At 41.6% G+C, this 17,139-nt stretch overlaps 1 protein-coding gene across 2 annotated transcripts in view; it reads right to left on the bottom strand.

Moving 5' to 3' along the window:
• Positions 1-8,206: 8,206 nt before the first annotated feature.
• ZDHHC9 (zinc finger DHHC-type palmitoyltransferase 9) overlaps positions 8,207-17,139 on the bottom strand; it is a 32,199-nt gene continuing 23,266 nt past the window's right edge. For both annotated transcript variants that reach the window (XM_047843644.1, XM_047843642.1), the window contains 5 exons: positions 16,941-16,989; positions 16,086-16,188; positions 14,371-14,474; positions 13,871-13,967; positions 8,207-9,771 (listed from right to left, as the gene is read on the bottom strand). In XM_047843644.1, coding sequence (XP_047699600.1) covers positions 9,655-9,771; positions 13,871-13,967; positions 14,371-14,474; positions 16,086-16,188; positions 16,941-16,989 — 470 coding nt within the window. In that variant the 3' untranslated portion in view covers positions 8,207-9,654. The remainder of the gene's footprint in view (positions 9,772-13,870; positions 13,968-14,370; positions 14,475-16,085; positions 16,189-16,940; positions 16,990-17,139) is intronic.

Here is a 17,139-nt window from a genome sequence, read left to right on the forward strand (position 1 = left end):
TAAATAGGCCCCAACCTCTGGCCTCCAATGTGGAGCAGTAGCAAAGTCATTCTCCTGCTGTCTTTTGGCACAGGCTTCTGGAAAGGTGGGGAGTGGGGGATGAATAACGCACAAAGTACTTAAAATCCACACAAACTGAGGGGACCTTATCAGAGTAGATTCCGAAACCTTTTAAAATCTTCGGGTAGTACCTATCTATTAGGCCTAAGCTGGGGAAAGGAAAATATCAGAAAAAGCAAAATCAGACTGAGAAAGTGTTTTGAACTCCTCCCCACCCTAGGGAGGGGAGTGTGGAATGTCTCAGAGCTATCAGGCCCCAGTTTTGTCTACAGGCTGGATACAGGCTGATAGCTATGCAAAGACTCCAATGATCACAAGACTTTGGGATAGGCAGCTGAGGAGGGGCAATGAGGAAATTGTACTCTACAGGCCAGGGCCTGAGGGATAAGAAAGGCAGGGGCCAGGTGGGGTTACAGCCCAGGGCCCTAAGTGCCTCCATCAGGCAGAGCTGCCAGAACCTTTTCACCAGCCCATGGACATCTAGAAGATGCTAAGGGCACCCTATCCCAGCAAACCAAGGGTTGCAGTCCAATTGGCTGAGTCTTCTCAGCTAGAGACCCTCTATCCCTTCCCCCAGCCTAGTATTTCAGAAGCCTAGGCTCCCCTTGGGAGGGTGGGGGTGGGCTAGTCCAAGAGGGCAAGGAGGCTCTTCCTCTGACCTTGGGCCCCTCCAGGGCCTGGGGACAGCAAGTGGCAGCTCTCTCGGTCAGGCAAAGCCTAGCAGTTAAGAGTCCAGGCCAACCTGAGTTCAAATCTTGGCTTTGTCACTTAGCTGGGTCACCCTGGATAAGTCACTTAACCGCCTCAAGCCTCATTTTCCAAATCAATAAGGTGCAATAATAGTACTAGCCCCATGGCGTTGTTACAAAGATTGAATGAACTAGTGTATGTAAAATACTTAGTAGAGTGTCCAAAACAAAATCAATGCTTAATGAATGATAATATATATCTGATCCCCCAAATTCACATCACCTTGCTACCTCCATTTCCCTCCATTCAAGGCCCATTTCACCTTGAATCCCTAGTTAGTGTAGTGACCAACAACAAAGGCTTTAGAGTTAAACTAAAGAGTCTACAAATCCTGACTCCACCGCTTACTAATTACATGACTTCAGGTGATTATATACATACACATTTCTTTTCTGTAAAATAAGAATAATAATCTAGGGGCGCCTGGGTGGCGCAGTCGGTTAAGCGTCCGACTTCAGCCAGGTCACGATCTCGCGGTCTGTGAGTTCGAGCCCCGCGTCAGGCTCTGGGCTGATGGCTCGGAGCCTGGAGCCTGTTTCCGATTCTGTGTCTCCCTCTCTCTCTGCTCCTCCCCCATTCATGCTCTGTCTCTCTCTGTCCCAAAAATAAATAAACGTTGAAAAAAAAAATTAAAAAAAAAAAAAGAATAATAATCTATATTGCAATATATAAACACATCGAGCCAACACATTGCACATGCTAAATGTGTGCAACGTTATATGTTAATTATATCTCAATAAAAATGATTTAAAAAATAAAAATTGAATTTAAAAAACAATAATGATCTAATAATACTTACCTCTTTGGGTTGATAGAGAAATAAATGAGATAATGCATATAAAGTTCCTGGCACATAGTAACAATAAATGGTGGCTTTCTGACTTTTTTGTAACCTCTAGGGTACTGAGCTCAAGACTGGGTACAAAAGCCGTGTCGATATGTGTTTGCAGACTAACTGCTATAGCCCACAGACAAACTGATATCCCAGCTCCCAGAGGGTTTTGGGATTCAGGGTAGAGGATGCCAGCTGTGGTGCTAAGAAGCTGGTGATGGAAAGAAAGCCCACCTGAGGAGTGAGGGGAAGCCCTGGATCTGCCCCGTTCACAGTAGGATGATCAGTCCTAAACAACAGACTTACTTTAGGCAACTCCTTTGGACATCCATGGGCTACTAGAAGGAACAGGATAAAGGCTAGATTCAAGAAGAAATAGAGTCCAGCCAGTTCCTTCCCAGTTCAGGTTTTGAAGCAACTTCCCCCTCCTTGGCCCATCAGGGAAGCAGCTGGGGGAATCAGCACATCCCACCTGAATGAATCATCCCCCTTCTCACTCGCTGTCCCTATTTCTTTTTTTTTTTTTTCTCGGAAATATCTTTTATTGTTTGCTCAAATCAGTGTCAAAGCAAGGTCCACACTTGACATTGCATTGCTAATTTTTTTTCAATATATGAAGCTTATTGTCAAATTGGTTTCCATACAACACCCAGTGCTCATCCCAAAAGGTGCCCTCCTCAATACCCATCCCCCACCCTCCCCTCCCTCCCACCCCCCATCAACCCTCAGTTTGTTCTCAGTTTTTAAGAGTCTCTTATGCTTTGGCTCTTTCCCACTCTAACTTCCTTTTTTTTTCCTTCCCCTTCCCCATGGGTTTCTGTTAAGTTTCTCAGGATCCACATAAGAGTGAAAACATATGGTATCTGTCTTTCTCTGTATGGCTGTCCCTATTTCTAACAAGCTTCATTAGACTTCCCCAGGTACGTTGTGATCAGCTCTCCCCAAATCCCACAATGAAGGCTGTCAACTCCACAAATTCCCTCTCCTACCCGCCAAACCCTACAGCAGTGTGGTTTGACACAGTCCCCAGCCACAGCTTCCAACTCGCAGTCATAGAGACCTCCACACTCAGGTCTTTTGCATAAGTGGAGGCCATGGTGGGGTCATTAGAGACTAAGGGCATTAAAACAAAAGCTAAAAGAGGGTTTTAAAAGGAAAAAAGGACATAGATCACTGTAGTCTCAGTGAGGTCCAACACCTTCCCCCACCCTGAGTCAGGAAATTCACGATGACGTATGAAGTTTCCCTGGCTGGGGAAAAGAAAGCCACAATAGAGGCTACCTTGGCTTCTCACACAACATTGGCCACATACTATAGTATTCAGCCAACAACACAATCAAGTGGGAAGGAACTGCCTCCCTTCCAGACTCAGCCAAGACTCCTCCTCCAGGAAGGCCCTAAATAAATGGAATTCTATAGCACTTTATATGTAGGCTTCACATTTTCCTATAACTTCACAGTTACCAATATAGCATTTGTATACCATTGCCTCTGGGACCTGCCAGGGATAGAGACAGAAAGAGCCCAGGGCAATGGCCCTCACAAAGGGACAGCCAAGTTGACTGTGGGAACCAGGCAAAGCAACTTCCTGACTTTCTGTGCTAAAGAAACCCAACCATCAGTTCAACCTAAGTGCAGGGATCTGGGAAATATTTAAGAGATTTAAGTTTAAAACAAAAATCCACCACCCACCTCCACATCAGCCTGAATATATACAGTCAGACCTCTGTATGCCTAAAATGGAGACATCATTGGTAAAATTAATCCAAAATGGCAAAAAAAAAAAAAAAATCCTGAAATCATTGCTGGTCCTTAACTCACAACAGAATGGGGTCAGCAATGCAATTTCTCCTAAAGTCAACCCCACCACACAGTTTTCAACAGGTACTTATTGAATATTAAATAAATAAATGAAAGGCTCATTTCACTCAAGTGACACTGGAGTTATTCAAACTCCTTTATCTGTCTGCGCCTGGCTTATGTGGGAAAGCTCTCTGAACTGGGAGTCAAGACATTTGGGTTCTGGTCTGGGCTCCAGCAGTATATAACCTTAGGTAAGTCACAGTATTTAATTTGGTGGGAGAGCAAGAGCAAATGCAAGCACATTCCTTTCAGCAATGCCATTTAACAGAGCCTGGGTTTTATGACAAATAATCACCCTGTGTCTACTTTGGCACACAACTACAACCCTTTAGCCACACTGGAACAACCAGATAGCTGAAGATGGTCAGTGGCTGGCAGAAAAAGCAGACAGAGGAGCTTGAAGAAAGTGAAGGGGCATGGAATATCAAGGGAGGTAATTCTGCACCATTTTCCAGAGTTGTAAAACCACTTCTAAATAAGGGTCCCCTCATTTCCTGGCCTGTGGTGGAGTGTGAGCTCCAAGCTCTCATTTATTAATCAAGTAGAAAACCCCCCAATACCAGAAGAAAAAGAAAGGACTTGGGCAGCCAATTCCCAGAATACAATTGGCAAGAAACGCAAGAGAGAGGGGAGGTGCAAAAATGTTTGACCTTGTTATTAACAAAATAAATAGAAATGAAGCGACACTGAGACACCAGTTTACAACTATCAAATTATCAAATGTTTAAATGAGATGTGTTGAAGCAGGCTCTCTGATACACTGCTCACAGGACTAATGGTGACAGCTTTTCTGTAAAGCAATTTGGCCATATTTATCAAGAGCCTTCAAAAGAGCACTCCCTTTGACTCTAGTGATTCCATTTCTAGGAGTCTAAGGAAATGAATCACAGATATACCCATATTTTAAGAAGTTCATCACAACATTATTTACAATAATGTAAAATGAAACTCCTGAATGGCTGACAATAAGGGAAGGGTTATGTATATGTTATGGAATTATTTTCAAAAATTCCTAATGATATGGAAAATGCTAAGTTTAAAAAAAGCAGGATACAAAACTCTATTTATAGTTGAATTCCAGTTATCTTTTAAAATGTACATGCACACTGGGGTGCCTGGCTGGCTCAGTCGGTAGAGCATGCGACTCTTGATTTCAGGGTTGTGAGTTCGAGCCCCATGTTGGGGGTAGAACTTAAGGTATATATATATAGATATATCATATATATAGATATCTATATAGATATCATATATATAGATATCTATATCATATATATACATATATAGGTATATAAGATACATATATATAGAATTTTATATACACACACACACACACACACACACACACACATATATATATATATGACTAGAAAGAAACACACCAAAACATTAACAGTGATAATTATATCTTTCTTGGTGACGAGTTGATGGATAATTTTTAAAATCTTCTTACTTTCCTATACTTTCCCAATTTTCAACAATGAGCATGTGTTGCTTTTAAAATTAAAAAGCGGGGCGCCTGGGTGGCGCAGTCGGTTAAGCGTCCGACTTCAGCCAGGTCACGATCTCGCGGTCCGGGAGTTCGAGCCCCGCGTCAGGCTCTGGGCTGATGGCCCAGAGCCTGGAGCCAGTTTCTGATTCTGTGTCTCCCTCTCTCTCTGCCCCTCCCCCGTTCATGCTCTGTCTCTCTCTGTCCCAAAAATAAATAAACGTTGAAAAAAAAATTAAAAAAAAATAAAATTAAATAAAATTAAAAAGCACATTAAGTGTGTGAGGGGAGGAGGATGTTTGTTTATATTCTGAATTTTTCAAATATTTAGAGGTAGAAAGGGACTTTTGAGATAATATAGTGTTTCTCAGCCCTATCAGCCCCAATACTCCCTTGGAAGATACAATATTTTGTGATGCACACTTTGCCACTCTGAAATGATGACTTTCATAGTTAATATAACCAGCTTCTACACATAATTTCCAGAATAGCAATATAATACACTAATTACAATATGAAGGAGAAAAACAGGAAATTTGTTTATAAGATAATATGTATTTCAATATGCAAAACCTGGGCAAGACTATACTAAAAGATATGAAGTAGTCAGAGGTTCCACTTATACATGTAGATCCACTGTGAATGCAATTGCTACAAAGAAAGATAAATACAGGTACGTTGTATTGGCAACTTAAAAATCCATGAATGGCATTGTTGTCAGTGACATGATTTTCAAAAGTCACAACTCTTGGTAAAGTTCTGAACCAAATACAGTACCCTGTTCCCTCAACTTACAGAATTGTTGCATTCCTGGAAATTCAGTGTATATATTAAAACTGTAAAAACATATTTTGTGTTGATTTGTAAAATAATTAGGCCCAGCTAATTGCACTAGGTTTTCCCACCTACATTGATGTCCTCGAGGACGTTCAAAAGTTTACAGATGCAGATTTCTAGTTCCCATTCCCATTTCGTATTTACCCAAAACATGAAATTCACAATGACTTCCTTTTTTGTGAGTTGGGCTTGCATCCTTTAAAACTAATGATATTCACAGTTTTAGCCTTTGGTACTATTTCTAAAGCCTATTGCCTAAGAATAGGAAGTGATTCCTAGAATGTATTCTTAAAACTGACACAAATGTGTTTGGAATTATTGAAAGCACTGTTCTTCTTTAGTAGCACCAAAGCACAAGAGCAAATTACCACTTTTTAAAAACCATTTACTGTGATCCCTCGGTGATTTTCCCTAGCCTGGCCCCAGCCTCAGGAGTATAAAATGAACAGAGCTGGAAGAAAAGGACTAACAGGACTAGGCCATGGAGGGGGGAGGGGGACTAGGTTGCTAGGTTACCGCTTGAGCCATTCAGAGCAGTCCCAGAGGAGTACCAGACACAGAGGACAGGTCCCTCTCCCTGCCCCACTCAGCTGAGGGCCCTCTCAAAGGAAGGGGGGGGGGCACAAAGGTGGGGGAGGGGCTGGTCACTCACACTAGGCACAACAAGTAAAGAAACAGGACATCCCTGTATTTCTAAAACCATTCAAGTCTCCTTCATTGATTGGCTTCACCCCAAAAAGAAAGATTTCTTTATTAAGAAATACCAGAAAGAGAAAAACCTACCACACATACACATTTGTAGGCTCACACAAAAGTGCAGAGATTTACATATTAAATTGCATTTAAGTTAGAAAATAGATTTAAAAACAAAATACTTTTTTCCCCCAACAAGGTAAAGAGATTTGGTCAGTAGGAAAAGGGGCCGTAGGGGTAAAGGCAGGAAGGTCAGGGGAGAAAGAATGGAATTTAGCTGCTATAGAATTGGAACCCACAACTACCACTGAGGAAAAAAAGCAAGGGGGGAGATGATGTTCTCTGCTAGGGCTAAGAGGACCCCAGAGCCAAATGGACATGGAGAAGTGTTCCCAAATAGCCAAATTCCACCACCCCCCAGAAGGTTTTGGATCTGTGCCAGCCATACTTCTGGGGAAGTGGGGTGCATAGGAAACTTAAGGGATGGAGAGGAAGGGGAGAGGTGGAAAGAATGTCAGCCATTGAAAAGAGTTGAACAATTTAAGGCTTATTCCCCTGGGAAGGACCAATTCTTCAATCTCCTCTCTAATCAGAACTCAGACTAGGGACAATCTCAGCTGGTGCATGGTATGAATGGGACAGATCTTCAGGCCAAGGTCTTAAATACAGAAGATTTATAAAGGAAAAGAAAGAGGGCAGGGAGTATGAAAATGCAGAAACTTAAAAAAAACTCATTTCACACTAGAGATAAGGGATTTCCGTGTTTACCATTCACCTCAGAAAGAGAAATTTTCTCTGACAGATCTCAGGGACAGCAGAAAAGTCATTGAGGTAAGTTGAATGAGGAGAGAAATCTGTCCAAACCCAAGAGAAGACATGGGCTGAGACAGGGTAGGCTGAGAACTGACTAAAAAGGGGTTCATCTAAGTGTCAGGTTAACTGAAAAAATCTAGTAACTTCCAAACTCTCCAGGTTTGGCCTTATATTGAACTAACTCAAATCTAACTACACGAATAAAACTGAGAGATCCAGAAAAAGAATGGGAAAGTAGAGGCAGAAAGGAGAGGAATCTGAGACAGTCAGAACCAGTCTCCCCACTCTCCCTAAAGATTGCTAAACTCAAACCTTGCTACAAGAAAAATAGGAAGACATACAAAAAATCTGCAAGCAGCCAAACTTCATTAATTGTGATTAACTGGGAAGGGTGAGATAGGTATTGGTAAGGAGTCTTGACTTTAGACCATTTAAAAAGAAATATATACCATCACTTGTAAAAGATCACTAACAAAATATTTCCAAGAGGGGGCCCTGATGAGCCTGCTTTAATAACTAAGACTCATTTGCAATTAACAGCATCCCTCTGCATAAAAACAATATTCTAATAAAGAATGTGTTCTCTTGAGTAAATACAATCCCCTCCAAGCCTCCCAATCTTGCTAACACTGTATATTGCCTTGAAAGCCCTTTTTTCATAGCCCAGAAAAAGGTAAACATCGGCCCAGAATGCAGTATAGATCAGTAGAGAGTTTGGGAGCTATCTCTCCAACCCAAGGACTCCGTAGAAAATGGAAGTATGGGTAGTAACAAGCAACCCCTTCAACCCCCACCCCCAACCCCCACCCCCAAAGACATTCATACCCTCATGGTGGTTCTTGAAATGGAAAGGGGAAGGAGGAGGCAGGCAGTTTGCATTAGACACAGTTTAATCACCTTCAAATAGATTAAAAGTTCTGGTTTACACTCCCCCCACCCCTCCCCATAAGTCATCCAGACAGGACCCTGGCTTAGAAAGAGAAAAACACAGGTGCTCTAGGAAATATAGCCACATATAATACATAAATCTTCTTCCCTGAAATAGAGCAGATCCTGAGCAGAGCTGACTGGGGGCCACAGCCAACCCCCAGGGTGAAGTGGCTCTGGGACTCTGCCGGTGGAAGTGCTGGAAGAGTGGGGCTTGGAGGAAGCCCCCGTGTGGTTACCAAGCCCGAGGTGGGCCAAGGCCTTGGAGTGGGTTTACCCGGGAGGGCAGCAGTGCTGGGCTTTCCCTCCTCACTCAGCCGAGGCCTAATGGAAGTACTGGTTATTCTTTTTTTTTCTTTTTTGAGGGGACATAGGGGGAGAGGAGAGGAGAGGAGAGCCTCTCTGTGCCTTGGTTTCCCCATTTGTGCATTCAGGGCCTCTACAGGCCTCACACAAGGAGTCTGAGGGGGTAGTGTTTAAGTGAGCACTCAGGCTTCCTCTGAGGAAAAGGAACCACCCAAGTGCACACTTTTATTACTGCCATTCCTGCTCCTAGTGGGAGCAAGAGTCAAAGGAAAACAAAAGGAGCTAATGAGAAAGGAGGAGAGATGAGACAAAGAGTGCGAGGGGCCATGCCGTTGGCATCTCACAAATTCTTACTAAGAATGGCACAGGTATTAAAAAGGTTCTGGTAGTCTACAAGAAATGTGAATCGTTGTCTCTACTGCAACTACTTACATATATCTAACTGGAAACGGGTGGGGTTTGGGTGTTAGAAAGTGGGCAGGGGACAAAGGAGAAACTACATGAATAAATACAAGTGGAAGGTACCTGCCCCATTCCTGAAAGGATTTGCTGGCAATGTTGGCACTTTGTAGCCAGGAGAATCCTCCAACCCCACTCTCCACCCTCTTCACTTCTGAAAGCCCCAAGAATCCCTTTAGGATTCCCTGGCCAGAGTTCTGTATGACTGCCTCTGGACTCATGGCATTCAGCAGTTTGAGAGGATTTGAGCCAGTCTCAAGACCCTTTATCCCCAGAATTGGACCACTGACCCCAAGCAGGAGAGCTGGGATCTGGAGGAAAGAGAAGGGAGTCCAAGGAGACTCCATGGCTGAGGCCATGGAAAGCCAGTGCTGGGGTCCAAGAGACCCATTTGTCCAGTTACCAGAGGTGACTGACATCTTCTGCAACTGTCTTGAGTCCAGAAATTAAAAAAAAAAAAAAAAAGCTTGCAGCAAGAAAATGCCAGTGTGCAATTGTGTGAATAAAGACCAAAGAAAAATAGTAACAGGGACAGCTCACTTGCTCTCTGTCTCAGGTTTATATCTTCTCCCCTTAAATCTCTCACAGCCCTAATTAAACACAAAAAAAAGTCTCTTCCATAGATAGGCTACTTCTCAGCTTCAGTCACCTCCTGTGGTGGCTCTGGGGGCTCTGGGGGTGGCATCTCTTCAGGAGTGCTGGTGTCCTCTGGCATCTCATTTGGGCTCAGATGTTCTGTTGGGGCCTGAGAAGAAAAACATATCAAATTCAATACAAAGCTCTCCCTCAACATCCAAATGGAGATAATCCATAGACACTGAACTCTTCCTCTCAACCCATCAGCCACACTGATGCTACAGATATGCAGCCACCCACACCAAACTCAGAACCAAGACTAGACTATTGTCTTCTCAGCAAAATGCATCTGAAGTTAAGTTCTAGTCTTCACTGTCTGCAGAGGATAGATGTTTCCATTATTATTCATGATAATAATAAAAGGGACCACAAATAATTATGCAGACACCCCCCCTTCATAACAGAATGCTGTAACATACTTGTCTAACATAGGCTTGATTCAGTGGTTCTCAATCTTTTTTTTTATTCGCCCTAACATACAGCTCAATAGAACAGTGATTCTAAACCAAATAGGGTGGGGTGGCAAAATCTTCAGATGGTATATGTGGTAGGAAAATGCCCCCTGAGTGATTCTAAAATACTACCCTTCCCTACATTCAACTTAGAGCTACTAACCTAGATTGTTACGATTTAAGATCATATTCATCAGAAAAATGATATTCAAAATGATGATAACAATTTATAAACAAGAGTTTGCTGTATTTTCAAAAAAAAAAATTCAAAATTTAGGAAAGGCAAAGTAGAGAACAATGATCTACTTTACAAAAAATCATTCACTTAAAAGTAGGATTCTAGGGGCGCCTGGGTGGCGCAGTCGGTTAGGCGTCCGACTTCAGCCAGGTCACGATCTCGCGGTCCGTGAGTTCGAGCCCCGCGTCAGGCTCTGGGCTGATGGCTCAGAGCCTGGAGCCTGTTTCCGATTCTGTGTCTCCCTCTCTCTCTGCCCCTCCCCCGTTCATGCTCTGTCTCTCTCTGTCCCAAAAATAAATAAACGTTGAAAAAAAAAAATTTTTTAAAAAAAAGTAGGATTCTATTTGAAAAGAAAGTTCAAATCTACTAAAATCTATTACAATAAACAAGTCCAGCAAGGTTTCAAGACACAAGATCAATATACAAAAATCAACTGAATTTCTATAGAGTGCCAATGTACATTCCAAAAATAAAATTAGGAAAATAATTTCACCTACAATAACATCAAAAAGAATAAAATACTTATGAATAAATGTAACAAAAGAAGTATAAAACTTATATTCTGGAGGTGCCTGGTTGGCTCAGTCAGAGGAGCATGGGACTCCTGATCTTAGTGTCATGAGTTCGAGCTCCATGTTGGGTGTAAAAATTACTTAAATAAAACTTAAAGAAAAACCTTAGGGGTCCCTGGGTGGCTCAATTGGTTAAGTGTCTGACTCTTGATTTTTGGCTCAGGTCATGATCTCACAGTTGCATGAGTTCACAAGTGAGTGATTTGGGTTCAGGGCTGACAGTGTGGAGCCTGCTTGGGAGTCTCTCTCTGCCCCTCCCCCGCTCATAAGTTTGCACTCTCCCTCTCTTGTTCTCAAAATAAATAAACTTTTTTTAAAAAAAAAACTGTCTACTCTGAAAACTACAAAATATTGTTGAAAGAAATTAAAGAAGATCTAAACAAATGAAGACATCCCATGTTAACAGTTTGGAAGACTTTATATTGTTAGGAAGACAATATTCCAAAAATTGATCTATATAGATTCAATGCAATCCCCATCAAAATTCCACCTGGCTTCTAGAGGTACCTGGGTGGCTCAGTCAGTTAAGCATCCATCCGACTCTTGATTTTGGCTCAGGTCATGATCTCTCAGTTTGTGAATTTGAGCCCTTCATCGGGCTCTTTTCGGAGCCTGCTTGGGATTCTGTCTCCCTCTCTCTCTGCCCCTCCCCTGTTCTATCTCCCTTTCAGAATAAATAAATAAACATTAAAATTTCTTTTTAAAGAAGCTGGCTTCTTTGCAAACTGACAAGCTGATCCTAAGATGTATATGGAAATTCAAGGGACCCAGAACAGCCAAACCAATTGAATAAAGAATAAATTGAATGACTCACACTTCCTAAATTCAAAACTTACTACAACACTACAGTACCCAAGACAGTGTGATACTGACATAAGAATAGATATATTGATCAATGAAATAGGATTAAGAGTCTAGAAACAAACTCTTACATTTACAGTCAATTGATTTTTGACAAGGGTGCCAAGACAATTCAATGGAGAAAAAGCAGTCTTTTCAACAAAGGGTGCTGAGGGGTGTCTGGGTGGCTCAGTCATTTGATCATCCAACTCTTGATTTTGGTTCAGGTCATGATCTCAGGGTCATGGGATCAAGCCCTACATCAGGCTCTGTGCTGAGCATGGAGCCCACTTAAGATCCTTCCCCGCTCTGCCCCTCTGCTGCTCATTCTCTCTCTCTAAAAAAATAAATAATAAAAATTTAAAAAAATTTTTAAAAAGGATGCAGAGATATCCACATGCAAAAGAAAGAATTTGTAAGTTAACTTAAAATGGATCAAAGATCTAAATAAGAGCTAAAACTATAAAACTTTTAGGAAAAACAGGCATAAGCCTTCATGACCCTGGATTAGACAATGGTTTTTTACATATCTACTGACAACAAAAGCCCAACAAACAAACAAAAAAAGATAAAATGGACTACATCAAAATTTAAACTTTTTGTGCTTCAAAGGACATCATCAAGTAGGTAAAAATACAGCCCACAGAATGGGAGAAAATATTTGGAAATCATATATCTGATAAGGGACTAACATAGAGAATAAAGAACTCTTAGAACTCAACAACAACAAAAAAATTCAAACTGCCCAATTTAAAAATTGACAAAGAATCTGAATAGATACTTCTCCAAAGAAAATATACAAATGGCCAATAAGCTCATGAAAAGATGCTCTGCAGCATTAGGGAAATGCAAATCATAACTACAGTGAGATACCACTTCACACCTACTATGATGGCTAGAACCAGAATGCCAGATAACAATGACAAGTGTTGCCAAGAATGTGGAAAAACTGGAACCCTCATACACTACTGGTGGGGATGTAAAATGGTGCTGCCAGTTTGGAAAACAGTCCAGCAGGTACTCAAAAGGTTAAACATAAAGTTATATGACCCAGTGATTTCACTCCTGGGTATATAGCCAAAATAAATAAATACATATGTGTCTATGCAAAAACTTGTACATGAATGTTCATCATTGCATTATTCATGATAACCAAAAGGTGGAAACAACCCAAATGGCTATCAATGAATGTATAAATAAAATGTGGTATTATCCATATAATGGAATATTATTCAGCCATATAACATAATGAAGTATTGCTACATGCTATGACATGGATGAATCTTGAAAATATGTCAAATGAAAGAAGCCACACATTATATGATTCCATTTATATGGAATATACAGAAGAAGCAAATATATAGGAATGAAAGTAGATTAATAGTTGCCTAGGGATGGGGCTGGGGGAACTAGGAGGAAAGAGAGAGTGACTGCTGATGGGTGCTGACGTTTGGTGAGGAGTAAGGAAATGTTTTAAAATTGATTGCTGGGATGATTGCACAACTCTGTGAATATACTACAAACCAGTGAACTATACATTTTAAATAGAGATTTTACAGTATGTGAGTTATAGCTCAATAAAGCAATTATACAAAAAGAAAGTTCAAATAATACCTTTTGGGGAACATATTTTATAATGTGTATCCTAAACAAGACAGCTGGGAGGTTTTCCACAACATCTACATATTCTAGGGAGGAAGCCCCTTCTACCAAGTTAACCACTCCATTAACTCTAACCCGCTGCCCTGACCCCTATCTTTGCTCTGATAGCATTTTATGCTTCCTTCCTCAAGGCACTTTTCACAACATTGAGCAATGGCCTGTTTTCTTGTCTCTCATCTCTACTAGACAATGAGCTCCTTGAGAGCAGAGACATCTTTGCCTTGTTCACTGGCATATCCCTAGCACCCAGCACAGTGACTGGCACAGAACGTCAAAGAAACTAAATCCACCTTGAGGGCACAAAGATTTGAAGACAATGTCAGTGGAGAAGCAGAGACAGAAGCTGGAGCCACTGGACATGGAATTGCCTAATTGTATCTCAAAGGTGTAAATTTAGCCTACACCTTCTATCACTGACTCAGCCGTTAAGTCAGGAATACTTACTGGGCTCTGTGGCAAAAGGCTGCTACTGGTCTCTTGAGTACTGGGAGGTCGACTTCCACTTTCCTCCAGTGGCAAAATACCCCTTCGATCCAGCACACTGAAGGAGAGAGGACAGTTAATAAAGCACTTTGTATTCCCCCCTCCACCCACCCACCCCACTGAACCTTGCTGTGTATACTGGAAAACATAAACCTGTCCTTTAGCAATCTAGCAATATCCTAGTACATGCCTCCTGTCTTCCGTTCTTTTTTCATTCCACAAACCAGGGAATACCACATTAACCAAGGAACAAACAGATGAAATAAGAATGAAAGGTCGTCCCTTCAAAACAACTAGCCTGTGGTCTGTGGTCCATGCAGATATAGCACCAAAGGATAATCCTTGGGAAGACCTATCTGACATGAAAAGGCCACATTCAGAAGAATGCATCAGACCAGGTAATAGGATCAGGTTGAATTGCTTGTCCCAAGAGTCCCAGGATTTTCTAGTCCTCTAAGTACCTGGGGGGCAAGGGGCCACATAACACTTCACAGCAGTTCTTCACAATGTTGCCATGGCTATAGGGATTCTGGACACGATTCTTCCCTGTCCATGAGCCTTTGATCTGTAAGATAAAAGCCAAGGCTTGTATTAAAATTTACATTGAAGAAATGCAGCATGAAAGGGTGAAAACGTTCTGGGGATGGATGGTGGCGATGGTGGCACAACAACGTGAATGTACTTGATACTATTAAATTCTACATTTAAAAATGGCTAAGATACTGCTTCCGATTCTGTGTCTCCCTCTCTCTCTCTGCCCCTCCCCCATTCATGCTCTGTCTCTCTCTGTCTCAAAAATAAATAAACATTAAAAAAAAATTTTTTTAAATGGCCAAGATAGCACATTTTGTATTACATACATTTTGCCACAACAAGAAAAACAAATACCTGCATAGCCATGGAAAAATGTTCACAATAGAGTGAAAAATCAGGAGCTGGATAATATGTATTATTTTCCACTAAAAATACAAAATATAAGGGCGGCAGGGTGGCTCAGTTTGTTGAGCGACTGACTTTGGCTCAGATCATGATCTCACAGTTCATGGGTTCGAGGCCCACATCGGACTCTGTGCTGACAGCTCAAAGCCTAGAGCCTGCTTCGGATTCTGTGTCTCCCTCTCTCTCTCTGCCCTTCCCATACTTGCACTCTCTCTCTCTCTTTCAGAAATAATTTTTTTAAAAAACATTTAAAAAGTTTTAGGGGCGCCTGGGTGGCGCAGTCGGTTAAGCGTCCGACTTCAGCCAGGTCACGATCTCGCGGCCCGTGAGTTCGAGCCCCGCGTCAGGCTCTGGGCTGATGGCTCAGAGCCTGGAGCCTGTTTCCAATTCTGTGTCTCCCTCTCTCTCTGCCCCTCCCCCGTTCATGCTCTGTCTCTCTCTGTCCCAAAAATAAATTTAAAAAACGTTGAAAAAAAATATTAAAAAAAAAAGTTTTAAAATACAAAATATAGGGGTGCCTGGTGGCTCAGTAGGTTAACCATCCAACTTCAGCTCAGATCGTGATCTCAGTGAGTTCAAGCCCCACATCAGGCTCTTCATTGCCAGCACAGAGCCCACTTTGGATCCTCTGTCCCTCTCTCTCTTCCCCCCACCCCAAATAAATAATTAAATAAAAAAATACTATATATATATATATATATATATATATTCATATTCATATAAACAAACACAGGAACAGGTCTGAAAGACTACAAATCATACCATTAACAATGGTGAATTTAAATAAAAACTGAAAAGAAACCAATGGTGACATCTAGGAGGTAAAGTTGTAACCTATTTGCTATTGTTTACTCATCTGTATTTTCTGATTTTCTATAATAAACATGGATTAATTGGTAATTTTTAAAAAGGAGGGATTTAGTCAGTGAAACTGTGCCTCTCCATTCCAAATCCAGAGGCACTAACTAGCCTTTAAGGATCTATGAACAGCTGAAGACAGTGTACCCGCTCAACCATTGAACCTCTTCTTCGCAATTCTACATAGGTACTCAGTTCCAACCAAAGCAGTCTGCTTTCTCCTCCACACAGTAAATTTAACAGTCTCCCACACCAGGTTGCCATTTGCCTCAACCTCCCAAGCCCTGGAGACTCAGTTCTCTAGCAGGTATAGCAGGTAATGACAGAATAGGCTTTGGAGAGGAGAATATGTGATAAGGAAAAGGGAAAGTTGACTCACATCTTCATTGGTTGTCTGGTTGAGAGCCACGAGGAAAGTGTGAAATCCAGTCAGTCCCACGACGGACCAGAGTGTGAAGAAGCAAATGAGCACTTCTAGAACAGTGAGGTGATGTTAAGGAATGTTGAAGCAGCTACACCAGGGGACTCAATGCCTCAGCCCATACTCATGGCACCAATCACACCATCTTTACCTCTCAGAACATATATCACAAATGGCCAAGTATCTGTATATAACAACAGATGAATTCTAAACTCACTGGATACATGAAAGGAAAAGGACCCCTGTGTATTCACTACAAGTAGTTCTCTAAGAATTCTTGTGTATTTAAGTGTTCATTTATTTATCATTAGCTCTTTGAAGAGGACATTTCATCAAAGCTAAACAATGTTGGCCATCACTGCCAATGGAAAATCCATCAAAAAATAAACTTTGTAATGAAAAATTGGTGGGAAAAACAGAATGTGACTTATAGAAATCCCATCTGAATCTCCTTTTCAGAAATACAACTGCTATACAAAATAAGCCTTAGCTGCAACAAAAAGGTAGGACTTCCATCAAGTGACATAAGAGGTATACTGAAGCAAAGACAGCCCACTAGAAGAGGCAGGGCTGAGACTGATCAGAAGGACTTAGGAGGGAGGCAGTGGAGAAAGGGGTGAGGGAAGGACCTCCTTTTAAGCCCTGGCCATCTTCCATTCTGGTTGCTACCACTAAGACTACATTTTTTTTTATTTTAGACTTTGGCACTCTCTGACATCTGAAAAACGAGATGGTAGGAGAACTGCAGAGAAAAAGCCTACTTGAAACTAGTTTAAGAGGGAGTCACAGGGACATACTGCCAGGGGAGGATATGTTCCAGGAGTTTCTTTCAACGTCTCCAGGAAGCCAATTTTCAAGGATTCTGTTAAATTGGGAGGACAAGTGGAAAGAAAAATCAATAACTTTAGTAAAAAATGCACACTTACACTAGTACCCACTCATTTTCCTCCCTCCCTATCCCTTGTTACAAGCTGGCAAGAGATTAAGCCCTCACTCAGACAAGGGACTCTCA

This window comes from Prionailurus viverrinus, chromosome X (assembly GCF_022837055.1).
Source record: "Prionailurus viverrinus isolate Anna chromosome X, UM_Priviv_1.0, whole genome shotgun sequence".
Classification (NCBI taxonomy): Eukaryota; Metazoa; Chordata; class Mammalia; order Carnivora; family Felidae; genus Prionailurus; species Prionailurus viverrinus.